The sequence below is a fragment of the Ictalurus punctatus genome, chromosome 29 (genome assembly GCF_001660625.3).
Source record: "Ictalurus punctatus breed USDA103 chromosome 29, Coco_2.0, whole genome shotgun sequence".
In the NCBI taxonomy this organism is placed as follows: domain Eukaryota; kingdom Metazoa; phylum Chordata; class Actinopteri; order Siluriformes; family Ictaluridae; genus Ictalurus; species Ictalurus punctatus.
In genome coordinates, this window is record NC_030444.2 from 7,530,032 (window position 1) to 7,554,782 (window position 24,751).

Below are 24,751 nucleotides of genomic sequence, written 5' to 3' on the forward strand. Positions count from 1 at the left end.
AACCTGACCAAAATCTGTTTCACATCAACAAACCATGTGTGTGTTAACTTGCACTTGGTGTCACACAAGTGGATAATGGTTACGGTGGTGCACTAGTTGAAGAACTCTTGCTTCAGTTCTATTAAAGATTAGGACGATATTGTGCTAATGTTTACCATGAACGATATATTAACAATTAGCTAACATTAGCTATCAACTATCAAATGCCACGTATTCCTAGTAAATGAAATGGTGATATGGGTGCCATGGGAATGCCATCAAGACGAAATAAAAGGAAGTTTCATCCTCTATATATATATTCCAGATTTTGCTCACTTATGGAAGAGACTAGTACTACTACTGTTATGTCTGAATCTAAGATTACATGCTGAAAGATTAGTTTGGTCAAAAAATAATGTTGAATAAACTTTCTAGTGTATAAAATTTAAATATCCACACCGATTTTATGACTTTTATTTTCTAAAGATTTTTTCTATTATATGGCATTAATAGCCACAGAGGTGGATAGAGGGAATTTTATTTGTTCTTCCACTTTTCTCATGGGGAACACGGTGCAAGCACAATGTGACCATAGGTGCAGGTGATAACCTGTTGGGGTTACAAATTATTTAAAATAATAATAATAATACATTATCAAGACGTGAGGTGACACAGTCTTTTTTTTCTCCAAACCATAAAAGTAGCAATTGAGTGCAAACAGACTATGGCTTGTGCCCACCAACATTGGCAACATGTCAGCATTGTAATCACAAATGATCCTTATGCCTGCATAAGAAAAGAGTTCCAAGTGTATGTGGTAAATTATTTTCCATGCAGAGTGTGAAGTCAGCTTAAGAGTGGGCTATGTCATACAATCCACTATCACTCAAGCTACACCTTTTATAATGAGTCAACATGAAATTAGATTTGTTCTGCAGCCAGTTCACAGATGGGAAATGGTGACTAACACTGCTAGCCTCCAACATCTAAACCCTAAGGATCAACAAAAAAGGCTGTTTATTACTTGAAGATGGTTGCCAGAATAATACATAGTGTAAATTTCCCAAAATCTTTCTTTGGTGATCCATCCATCCATCTCTATCCTGTATATCTCTATCTATATGGCTAAAAACTCTCCTGAAGTACCTTCATTTTTGCTTGTAGATGGAAAGTCATGCCAGTGCAATATCATGCCAAAACATGTTTTCAGGAGTCTTGTAAGGCATTAACGGTTCAAGCACGCTACTCTGTTATGACAAATCGTTTTTGATTATTTCACAAATCCTTCCAATGCTAAAAATAAGTAAGAAATAAAACATCTGGGGGTGTGTGTTGTTATAGGAAATTAATCACCAACAGGGTGGTGTGATGCGACTTGATCCGATGATGAGTTAATGTCACCATCACATTGTTGATTATTTTCCAATATCAGCATGCCATGAAGTGTTTTAATCCTCTCACACCACAGCAATCTACCAATTATTAAATTTTTAATGTATTAATCAATGACACATGGTACTTTTAAACCGTTATAAATACAGTACATATAAAGTTGTTAATAATACAAAAAAAAAAAATAATAAAAAACCCTGACCATTATAAAGCACTGACACTGGAGATTCCTCCCATAAAATTAAATAAAAGTGCACAGAACCATTAGATTCCATCATATCTTTATATGATTCATATATTTTTCTTAAATAACACCTTTTAAAACTACATTTATTGTTAGACTAATATTAGAGCCCTATCATACAGAGCTTCTGTTGTTTAATTCATCACCAAAATTCTGACCAATCCAATTTGAGAATTGTACAGTTCTTTGGTATAAATGAATATAGCAGACAATAAAAGCAATGATAGAATAAAAAACCCCAAAAAGAATACTCAGTATGAATCTTAAATATAACCTTTATTTCTTAAAACAATTATCTTCCTCTTCAGAGTACAAAAAAAAAAAAAAAACATTCATGATTATGTATGAAATCAGTTTTAAATAAAGATTCCCGACTGCATAGAGCTTTTTTTAAAGTGTGAATGGCACTGAATATACAAATATACTTGGCTATTGCAGTTATTACTGTATTCATATATAAGGCACTGCATGTTAGACTTTGGAGATTGAAGTACATCTTCTACAAGGGTTACAATTAAAGACAAAATACCTTAAGGCTTGACATACGTAACCTGAAGTAGGTTATTCCCACTTCATCAGTGCTGCATGTACAATGGGTGGTAACATGACTACAAGAAAACAACCTTCGTGCTTTTGCATGGATCATGACTACATACTGCATTCATCCATACAAATCTTCAAAGTACACACAATATTTGGCTGATTGATAGCTTGGACTGGGAACAGAGATTTTCTCCCCCAGGGTAACCTTACTGGAACTAATATAGATGGCCAAGTGCTTTCCACTGCATTAGTCCATTTAATCCCTTTGTGGGAAACACTCAAAAGCCCTGCCATACTGTGGCATTGCCATCATTTCCTGGCTATTTATTGTTCAAGGGCCATGTTGCCACTGAGACTAGCTACAAAGCAACACTCATAAATGAAAAGGAAATGAATCTAGATTTATTAAAGTGGCATCATCCAACCACATAAACAGTGCCTAACTCTCTCATCAACAGATGCTGCAAACACTCAAGTGCTGTTCAAAATACACTAGAACGTAATGTTTTGTCCCCAAAATTGAAAATGATTTCACATCATTAATTGTGTTGTCCGAGAACATTTTAGTCAATATTGGGACAGAGCCACTGGACAGGGTTCAAGAAAGAAAGAAAAAAATTGCTGAGTTTAATTTGTGTCCGACTCACATTGGATAGCAAGGTCACACACTCACCACTTGGTGCTTATATTTAAATAAGAATTAACTGGCGATCTGGGTCATGAACAAAATGGGCATCCACCCAATATGACATAAATTCTAATGATAAAGAAGACATTATACTGTTATACTGCGATACCTTTTATCACTAGCACCTAGCATCAATCCCTGTCTCACTGGAACTTCCTTTGTCTCAATGTCACAATATATCCTGTCAAACAAACACTTTCATTGTCAATACAAGTCTGTGGTTAGGTAAAGCCACATATGTCTTGGAAACTAACTGCTAGTGGACCCCTTTTATATCAATTCATTATTAATATCAGATGTTCCAAAAGAACAAATGTACAGAACATAAAGAATAAAAAGAAAGACTCAATTTGCACAATTCATAGATTCTTGGCACTGTGATGGTAGGGAGCTAGAATGTAGCATATTGGATATGTTTAAACATGTGAAGAGGCAGTACAGCAGCCATTAGAAGGAGAACGGTCCCACGATGATGGTAAGCCGTAATAAGGAGCTGGTGCGATAGTTTGTGACAGTGTGGTGGGTGATCATCTCTAGATCGACGATTACCTCAAGAGGGCCCTCTAGGGACTTGGTCAACACCAACATTGCACTGACATTGTTGGAACGCTGTGAACAGGGAAATGTGGTCAGTTGCTTTATGATATTACATATTACCCATGCACTGAAGGAAAATGTACAAACAGTTTTTTAGGGATATGACCAAATACAAATACCTTATTTGGATTGAACAGATAATGTGTTCTAAACTGATACAAATACAGATATGAATATTTGTTGTTTTCTATTAGAAATATATAATTGAGACTAGAGATAAACATGAGGATTGGGATCTCATAGGGTACAACAAAAAAGTAATGCATACAGGAGGGTTTTACTTTCAGGCGGGCGAGCGGGCAAATATGAAGCTTGCAGGACAAATAAAGACCAGACTCATTCATGTGAATGATGCACTTACAGTGATGCATTTACATCATACATCCTTAGTAACTGCCTGGTCAGGGTTGTATTGGTTTAAACTGTGCTGCTAGTTTGTTTATATTTTGGGAAACAGACAGAACTGAATTTGTTGTGCAGCAAGCAGGATTAAATCAAAAAACAAACATTTTTGTTAAAAAAAAAAGGTGTAGGTCACGCCTGTTTCAGGTTCAAAGCCGATTACAGATACAGATACAGATATGTGGATATTTAGAGTACTAAACAGATCCAGATAATGGCATTGTGTTACTCACCCTCAGGAAGAATTCTCCTCCCTCATTGCCAGCTCTGATCCTGAAGGTGTTGTGTGTATTACTATAGATGTTGGTGGCTTGGATCTGGAAAATGTCTGCTGGTACGGTACGGTCAGAGTGAATGTTCATGTACTTGTAAACAATGGACTGTGGCAGGCCCCGGCAGGCACTCGTGGATGAACATACACACCGACTGGAAAGAAAAAGAAAACTCTTTCACAGAGAGAAAATAGCTGTGCTATCCACCAAACGTCCAGAACTTTCCAAGGTATGATATAAGTAGAATCAGAGAATTGTATAGTACAGTGCTGTGCAAAGGTATTTGGATGGGGCATCCTGATGTCTTCTGGTTTTGTGTATATCTCATGCAAAATTGGTTCAGAAATTAAAACAAAATATAAGATAAAACAAAGACAACCTGAGTAAACACAAAATACAGTTTTTTTTAAATGATAATGCTATTTATTGAAGCAAAAATGTTATTCAATACCAACTCGTACCTTCTATTAAAAATATGATTTAAACTCCATAAGATGTTTTATCCGGTTACTTATACAACACTTATGTATTATAGAAATTGCCTTTATTTCCTCCTCTTGATATTTTCACAGAGCAGAGTTTGCAGTGTGGCTTGCTTTGATTGCATCAATAATGAGGAAAAAATCCAGTCATTTTGTGTTAGATTAGACTTGTGATAATTAGTATCATGTGGTATCAGATGATGGTATTGGAAAATTTTTATGAGTGTGAGTATGTATATATATATATATATATATATATATATATATATATATATATATATATATATATATACAATTTGCACAATATATAATAATTCACAGCAAACATACAATCATTTAGAGTAAACATCAACAGTTGGTATACGTAACTGCCGTGCAGTTGGCTGTTATATTCAAGTGTTAAATGTTAACTCATCCTACGAAGAATCTATATAGTACACTATATGGTCTAAAGTATGTGGACACCTGACCATAACACCCATATGTGGGTTTTCCGGAAGAGTTAGAAGCACATAATTGTATAGAATGTCTTTGTATGTTGAACAGATCTGTGGTGAATTGGAACAACAACTTCTCCCTAGACCATCTCACCACACATCAGTGCTTAACCTCAGCGGGCAAATCCTCACATAGCTACATTCCAAAATGTAGTGTAAAGCCTTCCTGGAAGAGTGGAGGCTGTTATAACAGCAAACGGGGAACAACTCAACTCATTAATGCCCATGATTTTGGTATGGGATGTTCAGAATTCAGATCTCCACATACTATTATATAATAATAATATAGTGTAATTCCAGTCTGTTAGAGCAGCTTGTCCACCACACAAAATCTTGGCCTTTACAAATGCATCTGGACGTAAGAATGTTGCCAGATGAACTTACTTTTCTGAAGTGCGCACATAAGGCTCTTGACAGGGGTTTTTCGGGTAACACCGGAAGCCTCCGTAGTAGTTCCAGCATATCTCATCCTCACTGCATTTGTGGTCTGTTTCACACTCATTAATGTCTGAGATGAAACGGAGAGGAAAAATATCCATATATCACAGAAATTACACAAACTCTTTTATTCCTCTAGTTAAAGCCTTTGCATAGCGGACTTACTGTTACTACCCAGAAGTTGACTATTTTCCAATAACAGCAATTTGCCAATAATTACAATTTTTAATGTATTAATTTATTAAACAGACATCTCTTTACAGAAAGCTCCACCATATCAATGATTATATGTTTTTCTTTAACAATTGGTTTTCATTCATATTTAGCCTTAGAGTGTTGGCCATAAAAGTAGCGGTGAATATTAGCTGTTGCTATAGAAACAATAAGGTATCAGAATGAACAAATGAATATAAACCTGTGATTTGTCTCGCATCCAGCACTATCGTCTGACTTATGCTGTTATAGAAAATAATCTTCTGAATAATCACATTTGAGAATTCACTTTGGTATAAATATAACTGTAGCACCAGCAGGTAAAAATCCCAAACTATTGTTTAATAAATTTGTGCGTTTCCCAGGGTTTTTACTTTTATTGTGTGTGTGTGTCTCCTTTAAATCAAGGCTCAGGCTTAATCTCTGCCTGGCACATCAGCCCATAGAGTCTTACTTACTAAACCCTTAGTCTCGCTTTACAGTAAAGAGGGATATTGGAAAACATGGGCTATCCCTAACCTTACAGCTCAGGCAAACATGGAGTTTATTCAGGTACACGCACACACACACACACACACACACACACACACACACACACACACACACACACACACACACACACACACACACACACTCACAGAGAGAGATCAAACAGCTCTGCTCCATCAAAGTACCCTCAGAACCGAAAGGAACTATTTCTGACACAGCAGCAGAGATTCATCAAGAGACTCTTACTCACTCTCCAACCTATTCACCTAACCCATGGGAGAGGAAAAAATAACACTGTTCCTCATTTGAAAAAAATACCCCACAGACATAAATCTCCCTTTTGGGGGCTGAAACACTAACGCCTTGTATGTGCGCACCCCAAGCTTTCGCATTCTTTCCATGACAGTCTGGTTGAGAATACCGAGCCCATATTCCGTTATATATCTCCTTCGGCACTGACATGTCCAATTTTGATATGGATCCGAAATGGGCATGGAGGTTGGAGAGATAATCATATTTCACTCCCAAAGAGAAGCAGGGGCCAAGTACCTTGACACGTTCTTGTTCCCTGGAGCTCATATCCATCAGGGCAAGTGCAGGAATATTCTCCAGGGCTGTTAACACAGGCATATTGGCACATGTAGCGGGAGAAGGCACACTCGTCAATGTCTGGAAACAAAACGAGAAAAGGAAGCCGTTTAGAACAGGCACAGCTACATAAAGTATAACCTTATTACATCACGCTGGATATATAAATATAAGGGCAGCAAAGATTCAAGCAGCAGCATCATTAAGATGTCAGGTAGACAGTATCCATCTACTGTACTACAACCCTAATTCCAGAAAAGTTGTGACAGTTTGGAAAATGCAAAAAAAATAAAATAAAAAATAATTTGAAAGTTCAGTTCACCCCGTACTATATCCAAAACACATTATTAACACATTATTTAATGTTTTACTTTGTGAATTAAATTTATTTTTGAAAATATACAGTCATTTCAAATCTGATGACTGCAACACACTCCAAAAAAGTTGGGACAGTCGACTGTTTACCATTGTGTAACATCACCTTTTCTTTTAATAACATTTATTAAGCATTTGGGTGCTGAAAACACCAGTTGGTTAAGTTTAGCAAACGGAATTTTCCCCCATTCATCTATTATGCATTTCTTCAGCTGCGCAACAGTACAAGGCCTTCGTTGCCTTAGTTTGCACTTCATAATGTGCCACACATTCTCAATCGGAGACAGGTCAGTACTCCAGGAAGGCCATGCTAGCACCCGCACTCTCTGTAATCAAAAAGTGGTTTGGTGTTGTCATGCTCTGGATGGCAGCATATGTTGCTCCAAAATGTGTACCTATCTTTCTGCATTAATGGTGCTCTCACAGATGTGCAAGTTACCCATGCCATGGGCCCTGACACACCCCCATACCATGACAGACGCTGGCTTTTGGAATTGACACTGATAACAGCTTGGATGGTCCATTTCCTCTTCGGCCCTGAGAACACGAAAACACGCAGGACCACAAAACACGATTCCACTGTGCTACTGTCCACTGCGCTTCTGGACAGTGTTGATATATAGCTTCTGCTTAGCAAGCCTTAACTTGCATCTGTGGATGCAGCGGCGAATGGTGTTGATAGACAAAGGTTTACCAAAGTATTCATATGGATATGAATCTCTGAAGTAGAATTTCCCTTAGCTATTGACTTGAGCTTCTGCAAAGCATTCATAAATGATCCTCTGGGATGGCAGGATGATTTCCATCACCCCACCAATGACTGTAGTCCATTTTTACCCATTATACAGTACTAGGCATCCTATCAACATGCATTTCAAGTTTTCCTAAACAATTAGTTAACTATACAGAGCCAACATGAATAAGACATTTTAATTCTTAAATAAATTAAAATCTGATTGCAAAGAAGATGTTTAACTATGGTGCCACTGAGCGTCCTGCCGTGGCTATATCTCTCAATTATATGCTCAGCAATCAGAAGGTTTTTTTTTATTCTTATTTGAATTTAATTATAATTGTTATAAAATGCAAAATACAAAGCAAGTATGATAGCAGCCCATCATACTTGCTTTGCACCCCCTATTACTTAGGTATGGCAGAAAAATTTATGAAGATCCATGTACATCAAATTCCTTACTTACAATCCTTACTTTCAATGTTTAATTATTAATTATTAGGTTATGGCAAAAAAAAAAGAGAGACAATTTGAGGTGTGTATGTTTTGTTTTATAGTGGTGCTTCACTTTACCATATGAAGTGACTAGTGCCATGTATTCTGAACAATTTTGATACAGTTCTGAACAGAATAATAAAGCATAATTCTTTGTCCTGTTGTATATAAATATTCAGTTTTCACTGTAAACAAACAAAGTCATCCGGTTGTTAATCAGATAAGGGCATAAATAGAAGATAAAATAAAATGTAAAAACACCATGCTTTTTGATCTAATATCTCTAGATCGTCCTGTAGCTTGTCTCTGGTCTGATTAGCTTCACTGAACTATGGCATGCTACTATACTGAAGTACAATATTATATGATAGGAGACATGATATTATATATTACAACAAAGGCGATATTATATGATAGATCGTCAGACTACTCTCCAAACATGGACCCAGTTTTCTGATTGATATATATATATATATATATATATATATATATATATATATATATATATATATATATATATATATATCAAACAGTTCTAACAACAGTGTGTGAAAACACTAGCAGCTAGGAGCTGATAGTATAACTAGTAGTTATTTAGTAGTATAACTAGTAGTTAGTATACATTATTGAAGATTGTCAAATAATAGATGCTAGCCAGGCAGTTTGTCCTGGCGGTTAGTCTGGCTTTGGTAGCATGAAGATGAAATACTAAGCATGGGATCGCGTTGAGCCAATGATATTGACAGCTAGAGGTCAGACCCACCTACACAGGAAACGGAGTCTGGTGCCAGCTCATAGCCCTGGCGACAGTGGCAGATAAAGGAGCCCATTAGGTTGTAGCACTGATGATCACACGGCTGACTCACTTGACACTCGTTCACATCTGAAACAAATATCATATCAGGTGGTCTTCAAACTGACATAATGCTGAGAGAAAGACAAATTAATATGAATATGAAAAATGCTGTGCAAACATGATGAGGCCCCAAAATCACAGTGTCTTTTTGCATGCACTGTATTGTATTCTAATATAATATTTTATTTTCAAGCATGAAACTGTCTTGTTTGCTTGAAATTATAAACAATGTCTAAAAATATTCTTCATGATACTTCCATGATAAGAAATATTTATAAACCAACCTAGAAATAAGCCCAGAACCAAAACACAACGTATTGTATGCCCCTTCCAAAGATACACCCATCGTGACTATCACTGTAATACAAAACATTGCTGGTGTAATATTACTACAAATAAATATAATTAGAATGGGTAGACTAATACCCTGATGCACAATATAATACAGTGATAAAGTATACAGTATTCTAGTATGAATTATTCCATGTAAAATTTGTTTTTTATGAAGATTTTTGAGTCACTTTGGTACATAAATGCATATATGCATCCATCCATCCATCCCTACCTATCTACCTACATACATACATACATACATACATACATACATACATACATACGTACATACATACATACATACATACATACATACATACATACATACATACATATTTAATTATCAAATTATCATGAATGTGGCATTTTTCAGCAATATTAAACCGACTATAATAAAGCACACATAGTGCGTGGAACCAAATGCAACAGCACAACAACAGCATGATTTTAAGAGAAAAAAAATGACAATGCTATGAAGAAGCAAGGCTGGGGCCGATTTCTTTCTAGTCCAGACTGTAGATACATGCACCCTATCAGTGACAGCTGTAACACATCATGAGCCATGATTAAGAAGGAGCATGTGAAATACAATTGCAGCGGTAATGAACACGAGCAATGTGGATTATTCACTCTATCATTCTTTTATTCAAAATGCCTTTGGAGCAGAAACTCAAACAGATACATTGTGTGGGATTTTCCATCAAAAGTATTGTGGTCACGGATTTAAAAACGATAAGCATTAATCAAACATTTAAAAACACATGTAAAAATATATTGTATAAAACTGAAAAATAAATGCAAAGTTATCAGAATAGCAAACAATGTGGACATGGATAAAAAAAAATCATAAGTATGAATAAAATTTTTTTAAACGCATTTACAATTATATTGCACAAAATTGAAAAATGAATTCACAGTTTTCTAAATCGCACACAAAATCATGTTTACTTGGTTATATTACATTGTTTTTGTGCTCTCTGACATTTTCTGCTCATGTTTTCTTTTTTTGAACTCATATGCTGTTTTTCCCTTCACGCTGGTTTCCACATTCTCTGCTTGCTTTTCCAAATGTTGCAGTTCGAGTTTCATGTAAATCAGGGTGGGCTTTAGCATCGTCATTGGTCCACTACAGCTCCTCCTCTAACCAGTCAATCGAAGAGGGGAGTTTATGTCACTCCACTGCAACTCATGGCTGTTGTGTTCATAGACATACATAGATGCAGCGTTAGCCGCTGGATCATAGGTCAGTGTAGGGGCCATACTGGTCTGGGCAACAGTAATAAGTCTCAGCTTATATTATAGTTTATATTACAAACTAAATTGCAGATAATCGAGATTTTCATCTATACTGCTGTTTTTCTGCAAACCGACTTTTATAACATGCTCTTCGTTTCGGCTGAGCGACTGACATATTGTGAATCTTACTGTAGTTAGTTGGCTGGCTAACTTTTCTGACCTGGAGCACAAGAAAAGCTAAATGATGGGGTTGAAGACAGAAAAAGACATTTCCACAAGGAAAAAATCTTTATGCACATTTCACGTACATTAAATTTGTCACGATTTCCTCTTGAGTCAGCGCTGCACTATTGCAGTGTGTTCGGAAAACCGAAGCGCATGCGTGTGCACGAGCCAGGTGTGCGAGCACTTAGCGAAAGCTTTTCGGTCTTTTATGACAGTGACTTTGTTTACATTGGATACTTGCTTTTGTTATGTTTATGTTCTGACTCCACCCCTGTTTTGTCATTGTTTGTTTCCCGAGTGTGTGGAATTATTGTTTTCAGCTGCCCGTGTTTAACCCATAATTATGTTTGTCATTTAAACCCCTCGAGTCTCTGTTCAAATTGCATAGTATTGAGTTGATCTCCTTACCAAGTGGTTCTTTGTTTCTAGTTTCTCGTTTCAATTCTTGTCATTGACCTTATTTCTCGTTTGGATTCTAGCCTCACCCCATGTATGCCTGTTTGTAGATCACCTGACCTTTTGCATGTTATTTGACTACGCTTTGGATTACTGTTTTGAATTTGTCTGCCCATCTCTCTAATAAAGTCTTTTACTGCAATTGCATCCTTCCTCAACTCCCTTACGTTCTGGAACGTGACATAATACTTACGCCTTAACATGGATGCAGCAGGAAGACTGAGGACACGTCACGCTAAGCAAACCATCTCCACCTTGGATTCAATCCAGTTTCCGCAATGGACTTTCGTAGATCTCCCAGGTTTGATGGGTTTTTGGGTTTTTGAATATTTTCTGGTTGACTGCCAGATTTATTTCTCGAGCCTAATGGACCCCAAGCCCAGCGTGAAGCAATGGATAAGGTTCACTGTGTCACGGTTTTTTGGCTCACCCCGCCAGTGGACACATCATCTAGCAGCCATGGGATCCAGGGGACTGGAGAATGTAACTCAGTTTGCAGAACTGTTCTTGAAGGAGTTTAGGCATCCAGGGCAGAGCAACAACCTGGATCAACTTTTGAGGGGAGTCAGTGTGACAAACAAGGCTGACCTGCTATTTCACACCTATTATGAGTGGATTGACAGGGCAGCCTCCACAGCTCAGCTTCAGGCCCCGGCTGATAGGGCAGTGGTGGAGGTGACACCGACCTGCAAGACTGAGGGCTGCAGTAATGAGGCCCAGCTACAGTGTCCCACATGCAGGAAACTTGGGATCCATGGATCATATTTCTGCTCTCGGGGATGTTTCAAGACCTGCTGGCGTCCTCACAAATGCCTCCATAAGAGAGCACCTGCTGAACTCCAGCCGGGGGTCAACATGGCGACCTCGGCTCCAGAGCTTCAACCTGAGTCCCACGAGGAGGTCTCATCTGCCGAGTTCCTGTCAGAGGTCAACGTGGAGACCTCTACTTCAGAGCTCCAGCTCGAGACCTATGAGATGGTCTCACCTGCCGAGCTCCAGCCGGAAGTCAGCGTGGCAACCTCGGTCCTTGAACTCCAGTTCGTGACATATGAGGTGGTCTCACCTGCAGAGCTCCAACCAGAGGTTAATGTAATGGCCTCATCTCCAGAGCTCCAAACTTAGACCCACAAAGTGGTCTCACCTGCAGAGCTCCAGCCGGAGGTCAACATGGCGACCTCACCTCCAGAGCTCCAACCTGAGACCCAGGAGGTAGGCTCACCTGCAGAAGTGCAGCATGAGATCCACGAGGCAGTCTCATCTTGAGAGCTCCAGCAGAAAGTCAGGTTCCAGTCTGAGGTCAAAGACCCGACCTTCCAAGCCATTTTCCTGTCTGAGGTCAATGAGGTGACCGCCCAAGCCATGTTCCTGTCTGACGTCGAAGAGGCGACCTCTCAAGCCAAGTTCCTGTCAGAGGTCGAAGAGACGACTTCTCAACCCAAGTTCATGTCAGAGGTCGAAGAGGCGACCTCTCAAGCTCAGTTCCTGTCTGAGGTCAAAGAGTCGATCTCTCAAGCCAAGTTCATGTCAGAGGTCAAAGAGACGACCTCTCACGCCCAGTTCCTGTCAGAGGTCGAAGAAACGACCTTTCCATCCAAGTTCATGTCTGAGGTCGAAGAAGAGACCTCTCAAGCAAAGTTCCTGTCAGAGGTCAAAGAGATGACCTCTCAAGCCAAGTTCATGTCAGAGGTCAAAGAGACGACTTCTCATGCCCAGTTCCTGTCAGAGGTCAAAGAGGCGACCTCTCAAGCCCAGTTCCTGTCCGAGGTCGAAGAGGCGACCTCTGAAACCGAATCGTATGCGCGTGAACGAACCAGGTGCGTGAGCACTTAGCGAGCACATGCTTTTCGATCTTTTATGACAGTGACTTTGATGACATTGTACACATGCTTTTGTTATGGTTATGTTCTTACTCCACCCCATTTTGTCATTGGTTGTTTCCAAAGTGTGTGGCATTATTTTTATCAGCTGCCCGTTTTTAACCCATGATTACGTTTGTCATTTAAATCCCTTGTGTCTCTGTGCAAATTGCGTAGTATTGAATTTATCTCCTTACGAAGCGTTTCTTTGTTTCTCGTTTCTCGTTTCGATTCTTGTTATAGACCTTGTTTCTTGTTTCTCGTTTGGATTCTAGACTTGCCATATGTATGCCTGTTGATCACCTGACCTCTTGCATGTTATTCGACTATGCTTTGGATTACTGTTTTGAATTTGTCTGCCTATCTCTCTAATAAAGTATTTTACTAGAATTGCACCCATCCTCAACTCCCTTACATTTTGGAACGTGACAAAATTATATTACATTAGGGACGTCTCAGCTTTTATTAACCAGGAAAAATAAGTAAATCTAAGCTTGACAAGCATTTATGACAATTAATAATTTTCCAAGACTAACTTTCAAGATTCTAAGTAACTGGAGACAACTTTTTTTTGTACTCCACATAGATCATAAACCATTGAAATCATTTGGGAAATGTACACGTTATTGTTCTTTTTATCCAGAAAAACTGCAGCTCCCCTGTTTACTTCTATTTGTTAATAGGGCAGTCTTGCCTGGATCAATATGGCGGCAGCGTTGACCTATCGTAGCAACGGGCCAGTGTGGCGTCTATGTATGTCTACGAACACAACAGCCATGAGTCGCAGAGGAGATTGATTGGTTAGAGGAGGAGCTGTAGTGGACCAATGGTGATGCTAAAGCCCACCCTGATTTACATGAAACTCGAACTGCAACATTTGGAAAAGCAAGCAGAGAATGTGGAAACCAGCGTGAAGGGAAAAACAGCAGTCAAAGCATTCAAAAAAAGAAAACATTAGCAGAAAATGTCAGAGAGCACAAAAACAGAGTAATATAACCAAGTAAACATGATTTTGTCTTCGTTTCAGAAAACTGTGAATTCATGTTTCAGATTTGTGCAATATAATTGTAAATGCATTTTTAAAAAAAAATTATTTACGCATATGATTTTTCAATCCATGACCACATTGTTTGCTATTCTGATAACTTTGCATTTATTTTTCAGTTTTATACAATATATTTTTACATGTGTTTTTAAATGTTTGATTCACACTAATCATTTCTAAACCCGTGACCGCAATACTTTTGACGGAAAATTAATCCCATAACATTGAGCATGCATTGTACAACCAGAGTACAAAGTACAAAATCAAAATTCTTTTTTTTTTTCAAAATTTCTTTTTTTTTTTTTGAAGAGGTTACTTTTCTGTTTGCATTTATCAGCACTAATAATTTAATTGTAAGTCTCCTATCTAATATAATGACCAGCTGTCACTGTCACTAAGCAGTGTACTCTTTTTTTTCCTGTGTGGTCCAGCTGAGATGTTTAAAGTTGTTATTAGTGTGTTGGTGGAACCTGATTAGTAAAACCACTCTACAAAGTCTCTCTCTCTCTCTCTCTCTCTCTCTCTCTCTCTCTCTCTCTCTCCCTGAGCATAATCACTATTTAACACCTCTGTTTTGCTTCTTTCCATCTCTAGTGTGCTAGAGAAAAAGTTTTTTTGTTTGTTTGTTTGTTTTTTTAAAGTTGGCCAAAAGTTACTAACAGATGTCCTAAGAGTGTAAACAAATGGCATTTCACATTTGGCTGAAATTCTAAATATTAGAGAAGTGCTTTTTGTTCTTTATTTATATGTACATTTTATACCTAAATCGTTGTCTCTTCTTGGGGTCTTTGGATAATGAATAAAATTTTGAGACGTATCTCTACCTCTCTTTTTCCTCTCACACATTTTTACAAGGTGACCCTAGCTTAACACACAGTTTGTGTACAGAATCAGATTCACTGGATTGGATCACTCACCCACACAGCTGTGGTTGTTGCTGGCAAGCTGGTAGCCACTGTTACACTCGCAGTAGTAGGATCCTGGGACATTTACACATCTGTGCATGCAGTAGTGTGACATGAGGCACTCATCTCTATCTGTGGATACACACACAAACATGTTGTGTTGACAGTGTTCCCCACTGTCAACACAACTCTGCCTAGTTTTGCCTGTTTGCTCAGCACCTGATCCTGTGCCTGTTTTTTGATTACGTTTTTGCCTATTGATTTGGATTTGTCCACCTTTGTCTTTAATAAAAGCTTTAACTGCACTTGCATCCATCTCCAACCCACGTTACATGACAGAACACCTTGCGTACAACATGGATGCAGTAGGAGAAAAAGGAATGGCATGCCCTAGTGGCTGAACCTGCATGTTCCAGCTCCCGCTGAGGGCGTTGAAAGCCCACTGAAGAGATTTTTCCTCCAGTGGCAATTTTATTTTGAGAGCCTGGTGAACTCCAAGTCCAACGAGGGACAGTAGCTATTGTTCAAGTTATCCAAGTTATCAGTCTGGCTCACCAATGGCCTCATGAGTGTGATCTATGGGAAGGGAATATAATTTAGAAATTTTTTTGGGGAGGGCCAGCCTGACAGACAAACATGCGAGGCCGTTCACGACCTACTATAAGAAGGCCGACAGGGTGGCCTCCACATCTCCAGAGCTCCAACTTGAAACCCACGAGGTGGTTTCTCCTTCAGAGCTCCAGCCGGAGATCAATATGGTGACCTCATCTCCAGAGCTCCAGCCTGAGACCCACAAAGTGGTCTCCCCTGCAGAGCTCCAGGCAGAGGTCAATGCCACGACCTCATCTCTAGAGCTCCAGTGTGAGATCGATGAAGTGGTCTATCCAGCCATGATCCTGATAGAGGTCTATGAGGTGACCTCTCAGGTTCAGTTCCATTTAGAGGTTGACAGCACAGCCTGCGAAGTCCTGTTCATGCCAGAGACCAAGATGGACTAACAAGTCCTGTACTGTACCTGCTAGAGGCCAACAAGACAGCCCACCAAGCCATGCTCCAGTCAGAGGCCGACGAGTCAGCTCACCAAGCCATGTTTCAGTCAGAGGCAGACGAGAAGACCCACCAAGCTTTGCTCACGCCTGAGACCGATGAGATGGCCCGCCAAGCCAGGTTCCCACCTAAGAACTATGGCAATCATGTCTCAACCCAGCCATCTGACCCCGGTGAGCCTGTTGCCGACTCATTGCCTGCTTTCCATTTGTATGCCCCATTATTAAGACAGTGTCTGCCTCGGGACTATAAGTTCAGTGTGGACATTTTGCCCAGAGGGCCAGGACTGCCAGGAGAGAGAGGGGGGGACTCTGTTACGGATTTCCTGCCTGAGGTACAACAGCACGAGCTTCCAGGTTTGCACTGACTGTGTTTATTTCTGACACGTGTTTTGTTTTGGTTTCTGTCCTGTCTCCGCCCCTATTATGCCATTGGTTGTTGCTTTTGTCATCAGCTGTTCTAGTTTCCCTTATTAATTACGTTGCATATTAAAACCCCTCGTGTGTCTTTGTTCAAGGTGAAGTATCATGTTTTGCCATGAGGGCCATACCAAGCCTCTGTTCGTTGTCCTCGTTTCCCAGTGTTTTGATCCTGCTCTCGTCCTCATTTCCTTATTTCTCATCTCTGCCTAGTTTTGCACATTTGCTCATCGTTTGACCCTGTGAATGTTTTTTGATTAGGATTTTGCCTATCGATTTGGATTTGTCTTTAACTGCCTTGTATCCGTCTCCAGCCCACGTTACATGACAACCACAGCACTGTAGATGTTGATTAACTTTCCATAAGAGCATCTCTTACAATAGTGTTGGCTGTAATTCAAATGACAGGTTTATATTAATCCAACTGTTCACATACCTTATCATTTCTATAGTAATAGCTAACTCACTGGGATTTGCATAGTGGATGATCACATAATCTAATGCTAATCTGCTGTTATTTAAGCAATTATAAACCTATAATTGTTGATATGTTGAAGCTTTCTATAAAGAGACGTTTATTTCGCATTTATGAAAGGAGTCTCTAGAGTCAGACTTCGTAACAGTTTCCTACCATGGTAAAGTCTTTAAATTCTTTGAAATTCTGATCTAGCGTCTAATATTCATCTTTTGATCTCAAGCCCAAAATCTTCATTGTATAACAAAAATAAAAAAATGAGCCTTGGTTTTCCAATACTTTCATAGGGGACTGTACCTTTCCTAGTAATTTCACTGTAGTTACTGGTATAATTGATAGTATGTAGTATGCTATAGAACTACTAATAAGCCAAGAGTTAAAAGAAAAGGATTTGGAGAAATATGTTATTGCAAGCAACTCGAAGATGTACATTGCCTAATATTGTGGGCAAACATCCCTTGTGTAAATTAATTACGGTGCATTATTAATTATTATTGTTGTCTGACCAAGTGTTCATGACTCTGTTAGCATAATTATCTGCCACCATTACAAAAATCTCATAATGACTCTCACAGTTATCTAGAATTATGTAAAAGAGTTTACAGTGTCATATTTAACACAAACTTGCAAGCTAGGTTGCCCAAACAGCACAAAGCACTGACATTAGCAGTCTAGCAAGCTAACATATGCTCACTAGTTAAAACATTTGATCACTTTTACTGTGTGTATTTTTATTACCCTATCTGGTAATAGTTGGTGTAACATGTACTTAGCATTGAGTTTAGTAGGGCAATACCAAAACTCATTAACAAAGTCTATTGCAGGTGTCAAACAGGGCAAAACAAGCAAGAGTGTTTCATGTTTATGAAACACAAAATTAGAAATAACACTGGAAAACATAACTAGGGAATAAGGTTCAGAATTGATGCTAAATAACATTAAAATTTCAGAATCACATGGCAGGAATTACCAATCTATTCAAGGAGAAACAAAGAGCAGGTGAACACATCATGGAAACAGATCAGTGTCAGTAAGTGGGTGGAGAAAGAGCCAAAACAGAAACCATCTAAAGGCAATTTACAAAAGCAGGATTCTCACCCACACACTGGTCACCATTCTTCTGGTAACCTGGTGGACACTGGCACAGGAAAGATCCTCGGGTGTTATAACAGGTCTGACCCGCACTGCATGTGTGCCTTCCTGTATTACACTCATCTATGTCTGTGCATGCGCGCACACACACAGACACACACACACACAGACACACACACACACACACACAAAACAATATATGTTAAATAATATTTAGCCATTCACCATGGCTATTCATTCATGGTGTATTTACTAGGCATCACATTGGCGCCGGGGGAGGCATTGTCGGGAACAGCTCCGAGGCCCTGAGCTCAGGTGCAGATTTTTATATACAGTGTAATCTTAGACGGACTATGGTAAGAATTTCTTCAACTCATACTTTATGTTGTATGGTGTACCTCTTTTAAGTCCATACAAGATGGGAAATGCTAGCTTAATTCTTGGTTCTTAGATCTCAGTACATTCTATACAGATTCTGTAATATATTAACAACATATTGCAATAGATTCCATTTTCATATGGATAGCAGATAAACGTTTTCCAGCCCATAGAGGGGTGTGGTGGGACGTTCGATGAGGCTGATCATATTTCTCCCTAGTGGTTGCTTGACTGTGTGCGGAGGCTTCTGAGGTTATCCGTCATGCTTCAATGAAGATTAATATCATTTTCTATGAAGCTGGCCAAGATACAAGTCCACGCACATGTTCTTACATGCATACAGTATAGATACATATACATTTTAAAAAAAGGGTTACACGCAAACACACAAATCAACTTTCAGTGTTTCATCAAAAAAATGGAAATGGAAACACCAGAAATTTCCAACTGAGGCAAAAACGTAAGATTATGTATGTAACCATTGTTCCGACCATAACCTTCCAAAATTATCAAAGGTCCCCCCATGTCAAGTTGTCAAAGTTTTTCCTCTGGCCCTTCTCATAGAGCCAAGTCACCAAAGTGTCTTGGTAGTCCTCTGCTTATTTGGAGAACCTTGTTCACATAAGGAACCTTCTGTTTTAGAACTGGTGGAGACGGCATATCACAATCATAGGCTGCTACCCCCTGAAAATACTAAAAAATGCTCAAAAATAGTACTAGTACAATCAAGAATTGAGATTGAGATAGGAATTGCTGATACTGCTCTCTATTGAGCATGAGAATTCCTCAACTCACCACAGAGCATACAAGTTGCAATACAGCAACATACAGTGTGTAAAATCTGGTCAAGGTGAGATGGTGAGACATGGTGACACTTCACTTACTGCCACCCAGGAGGTAGCCATAGTACACATCAAATAACATTTAATGGAAGAAGGTTCCTCTTTACCTCTGTTCAGGTAAGTATATGCAATCACATCCTTTACTCAGTAAGCTAACCTGTCTTTAGACTGCAGAGCGCCTTTATGGTGTTCTCTAAACACACAAATATCTGGTCAGTGGTAATCATCTGGTAATCATCCCGAAATACCTCTTGAGAGCTCTCATTGGAACTAGGGTTTGGGGACCTGGGCACATTTTTATCTATCACCAGATTGATACTATCATTTTATTCATGTGCTGAGATGTCAGTATCTTTGTCAGGAAAGGTGAGTGCAGCCTCTGTGTTTGAACTCTGGCCTCAAACGCTGACACTGTATAAGGGCGATGTGTGGCCACTTGGAATTTCATGACCTCATCCGTAATTGAGATGACTCTGTCTTCTTCCATGCAAAAGACATTTACATTTCTTAGCTGTAAGAATGAGGTTGATTCCACCTCCCTTTTTTTGGAATTTATATCTTAAAAAGAACCAGCCATTTTAACCATTTAACAGTTTAACCTAAAGCTAGATGGCATGGGTCTCACACCTTTGTGGGGTGGACCCCCATGTTTAGTGGTAAATTGTAGGCACTGGTCTGATGTTTTCAAGTTCCAGCATTTTAGTTGCAGAGGCTAGCCACTCATCAACCACATATTTTTGTATATGATTTTGGTGAATTGTGCCTTGCAAATGCATCCATGCTCTGATTTGGCAGAATCATTTTAGAGTTCTCGGCTGGCTCAGAGGTAACAATGTGACACCAATGTGGCCCTGCACAGTTTTATCCAATCACTGGTGCTGTTTCTGAAACCCAACTTTGAGAGAATAGTGTGATAAGAGTGCCTAAAGGTAACCTGCTGCCTCAAATGTCTGGTTCATGTTTTCAGCAGAAGAATGGTGATGAATTGGTTCCTCTTGAGCTTGTCCACAAAAACCTGTCCAGGTTGTAGTAGCAGGTGGGAGAGTGTGTCATCAGGCACCAGCAACTGTTTTTGAGCCAACCAAATTTGCCTTGTTACCTACAGTAACAAGCTACCATACTCTGCTGCTGTGGCTCCCATTGCATGGAGTGCTGACTTCAATGGTGGTGATTCTGTACCCATACCAGACACACAGTATACTCTTACTTTCATGTACAGAGCAGGACTAATTAAACATTCTGTGGGAGTGGGTGGGATTTATCAAGAGTGTCTGTGGGAATAGGAGGGATTGGTCAGAATTAATTTAGAAGTGGGTGGGAATGGAATTAAATATAGTCCCACATACACCTCTAGCTTCAAATGCACTAAAGTGTGCTGTAGCAAAATCAAGTTTAGTATACTTCAGTGAACAAGATTTTCACTTTCGGGAAAGAGTATGAGTATAAATAATAAGTCAAACACTACCATTACCATCACCCAAGTTGTGTATCAACACACTCACATTTGACAGTGCAGCTTTACAAACAACAAATAGACTTATTGGACAAAAACAAGGGATTAAGGTGTTTTGAACTGAATTAAATCAACTTCCTCAACAGGGAAGCAAACAGATGTTTCACATAAAAATGACGTACAACGTGTGTATCCTTGACAATCTGCATTTGTCGGAATGTCTTTTTATTAGTCTTTTTATTAGTCCATCAAAATACATTTTCACAGTCTGCAGAACATTTGAATAGAAACATAGCTGATGCATAGTGAGTGCATTTTCACTCGGCACAGGAAGTGGGATCTAATCCTGCAAAGCCTTTTCCATGTACACTTTGCAAAGGTCATCAGAAATCTGCAAACCTAGAAAGCTCAAGCCAGTAACTGTTTCCATTTAGACGTCACGTACTTTCTGAAGTCAACAATGAGACCCTTATTGTAATGAGATGTCAGTGAATGGAGCAAGTGCCATCATGTGATGATATGTTATATTTGCTTATGTAGTCAAAACAAGACCTGTAGGAGAAAAAAATGAACGAAGATGAAAAATGTTCTGCTTAAATACAAAATAACTGTGGTGTTGAAAATTATACGGCATTAGTATAAAAGAAGATGTAATTCCAAATGTATAAACATGCTATTTTAGACCTAGTTAGATTTATATTACCAGCATAACTAACATATAGAAACTGGAATATAAAATAGCCAGACTTCTACAAAAGTAAATATATGCTCTTCCTAAGTACAAATAATGATGAAAAGACTGTACAGCAAAAGTTCACACTTAATCGATATCACTAGGATGAATACCAGTATGTAAACTGAACTCGTGTTTTTTATTCCTGCACACTCACCTGCTTCATTCCTTGGCCTGAGTTCAAAGTGCAATGAAAACTGCTCATGTTACACTGGAGCTTCTAAAACTCTCAAGATCTCAGACCAAACACTCTGGATAAATTGCTGATATACTTGTTGAGACGAGTGAAAAAATGCATTCCAATGTCAACATAAAAAGTTACTTTGAGATTAAATAGAAAAAAAAGGGATTGCGGTGTTGGTAGCCTACATTAAGAAGGATGAACTGCAAAAGATTAAAGGTGACTTTGTCGTCTTCCATAATGTTAGTGTTCAGATATTACAGAATAGTAACCAAGATAACTTACGCAATGAACGTGCAAGATTAACCTGAAAAACCTCCTGAACATAATTTAAAACCTCATTTACCCTACCCTAACCTAACCTTACTTTACCTTGCCTAAGGCAACCTAAACTAATGTAGGCTATGGAAACCTAATATAGCATAATCTAGTACCACAACCCAGACTTTCATTAAGCAGTCTTGTACTTTTGATCTTCAAACATGGCTAAAAACCTACTGCCTTTACAGAAAGAGGTCATCTTACATTACACACAGTAAACACTCATATTTACTTTCCACTAACATTTTCAAACAAAATAGTACTAAGTTTTAAAGACATGATGAAACTGGTGTATGGATGTCTTTCTGTGTAATTGTAATGTAATTTGGTCATTTATTGGACAATGTGTATCTAGCCTATTTAATTTTAGTTTCTCCAAAGGCATGTTGGGTTGTTGATAGTACAATCAAATGAAACTATTGGATCCATAACACTGAAATCACTGGAGACTTTGGTTTAACCATGTTTCATTTACTTATATGGTCTTTCAATCTGGCTCTTGTTTCTCTGTCTTTCTTTTATGATGTGAGATGCTTCTATAAGTAACTGTATCAGGTCCTCAATCAAAGAAATTGTCACAGTGCTATCCATGCTCTCATATGTTCAACAAGATCTTGGGTGATCTACAGTTACCCACCCTTTGTAGCAAAGACCTAACAAATGGGCTAATTGTTTTCTAAACACTATACTAGCTGTACTTCATTAGACTGGAAATATATCAGACAAGATGGAGTCACTTCTACAGCAAACTACACATCATGTAAAACTATATTAGGAGAATATTTATTTTGTTTTAATAGAAGATTATCAATGTTATTTATTTTGTTTTAATAGAAGATTATCACTTATATGGTACAGTGTTCAGTGTTTCAAAGGGTCGGATCCTGCACAAATTAGCCTAAAATTAACAACGTAAAACTAATATATTTTTTTTTGTTTTAGCTACAGAAAAGATGACTAGTTGATTATCTTTTGAATGACCAGTTGACTAGTTAAAGTTAATATGTTAAAAGGTAATATCCCCTACATGGCACATGTTACAACATACACAGAAATTAAAATGGTTTATTAGAATGCATGTGGCTGTGTCTGAAATCAGCTATATCAGCTATATCATTAAACAGTGGCAAGGGGCACAGCAGCATGGCAAACACACACACACACACACACAGTGTGTGAGAGTGATGTCATATTTTTGGCCACTGGCCCCACCTGGAGTCTTAAGTCTGAGTAAACAGAACTCAAAGCCCCACTTGGTCCTCGTTCCATTTGCGCCTCCCAAAAGCTCCCAAACCTGGGCTGACCTCCCACTCGGCCACCAGGAGAGAGGAGGAAAAGAGAGGAGGGAAGTGCTCGGATAGCGTGAGCAAGCCCTGTGAATGTTTGTGGAAAAAGTGAAGAGTATTCTCTCTCCCCCAATTTGTTCCTTTCCCTTTTTTTCTAGACCTAATGTTTAATTTAATCAATTCAGTTGTTTAAATGACATGGATAAATTCTACTCTTTCTTACATTGTCTCAGCCATTAAGCTATTAATATAATGTCCTTTTTAAAAAGAATTGTTAAAACATATGCCACTTTATTAGGAACATCATACTAATACTAGGTTGCACCCCCCCTCCATTTGCTCTTAGTACAGCCTCAACTCTTCATGGCATGAATTCAACAACGTGTTGGAAACATTCCTTTAAGATTTTTGGTCCTTGTTGACATGATTGCATAACATTTGTCAGCTGCACATTCATGCTGTGAATCTTCCGTTCTACCACATCCCAAAGGCACTGTATTGCATTCTATTGCATTCAGTATGAAGTAGCCATTATAAGATGGGTAAATTGTGGCCATAAAGGGATGCACATGGCCAGCAACAAAACACAAATAAACTGTGGCATTCACTCCATGCTCGATTAGTATTGAGGGGCCCAGTGTTTGCCAAGAAAACAGTTAACACAAGGCAGGTTGGATCAATGTATTCATGCTGTTGACACCAAATTCTGACCCAAAAGTCTTCAATAAATATACAACTGTCTAGTTTCATTAAGCCTGTGTCCATTGTGTTCTCTGTTTCCTGTTCTTGGCTGACAGGAGTGGAACCTGATGTGTTTGTAGCCCAACCACCTCAAGATTCAATGTGCTTTGCATTCTGAAATGCTTTTCTGCTCACTATGGTTGTAACGAGTGGTTATTTGAGTTACCTCCTCGGACCACTCTCATCAAAAGGCATTTCCACCTGCAGAACTGCTGCTCACTGGATGTTTCTTGCACAATTCTAGACATTGTTTTGCATGAAAATCCCAGGCAATCAGCAGTTTCTAAAATACTCATTCTAGCCCTTCCGGCACCATCAACCTTGCCATGGTCAAAGTCACTGAGATTTTTTCCCCCATTCTGATGTTTGATGTGAACATTAACTGAAGCTCTTGACCTGTCTCTGAATGATTTTATGCATTGCATTCCTGCCACATAATGGGCT

At 38.8% G+C, this 24,751-nt stretch overlaps 1 protein-coding gene across 5 annotated transcripts in view; it reads right to left on the reverse strand.

Moving 5' to 3' along the window:
- Positions 1-1,872: 1,872 nt before the first annotated feature.
- efemp1 (EGF containing fibulin extracellular matrix protein 1) overlaps positions 1,873-24,751 on the reverse strand; it is a 35,414-nt gene continuing 12,535 nt past the window's right edge. For 2 of the 5 annotated variants that reach the window (XM_053677634.1, XM_053677633.1), the window contains exons 5-11: positions 18,379-18,501; positions 15,352-15,471; positions 9,191-9,310; positions 6,786-6,905; positions 5,481-5,604; positions 4,079-4,271; positions 1,873-3,455 (exon numbers count right to left, since the gene is read on the reverse strand). In XM_053677634.1, coding sequence (XP_053533609.1) covers positions 3,294-3,455; positions 4,079-4,271; positions 5,481-5,604; positions 6,786-6,905; positions 9,191-9,310; positions 15,352-15,471; positions 18,379-18,501 — 962 coding nt within the window. In that variant the 3' untranslated portion in view covers positions 1,873-3,293. The remainder of the gene's footprint in view (positions 3,456-4,078; positions 4,272-5,480; positions 5,605-6,785; positions 6,906-9,190; positions 9,311-15,351; positions 15,472-18,378; positions 18,502-24,751) is intronic. The other 3 variants (XM_053677635.1, XM_053677636.1, XM_053677637.1) reach the window with 3 other exon arrangements.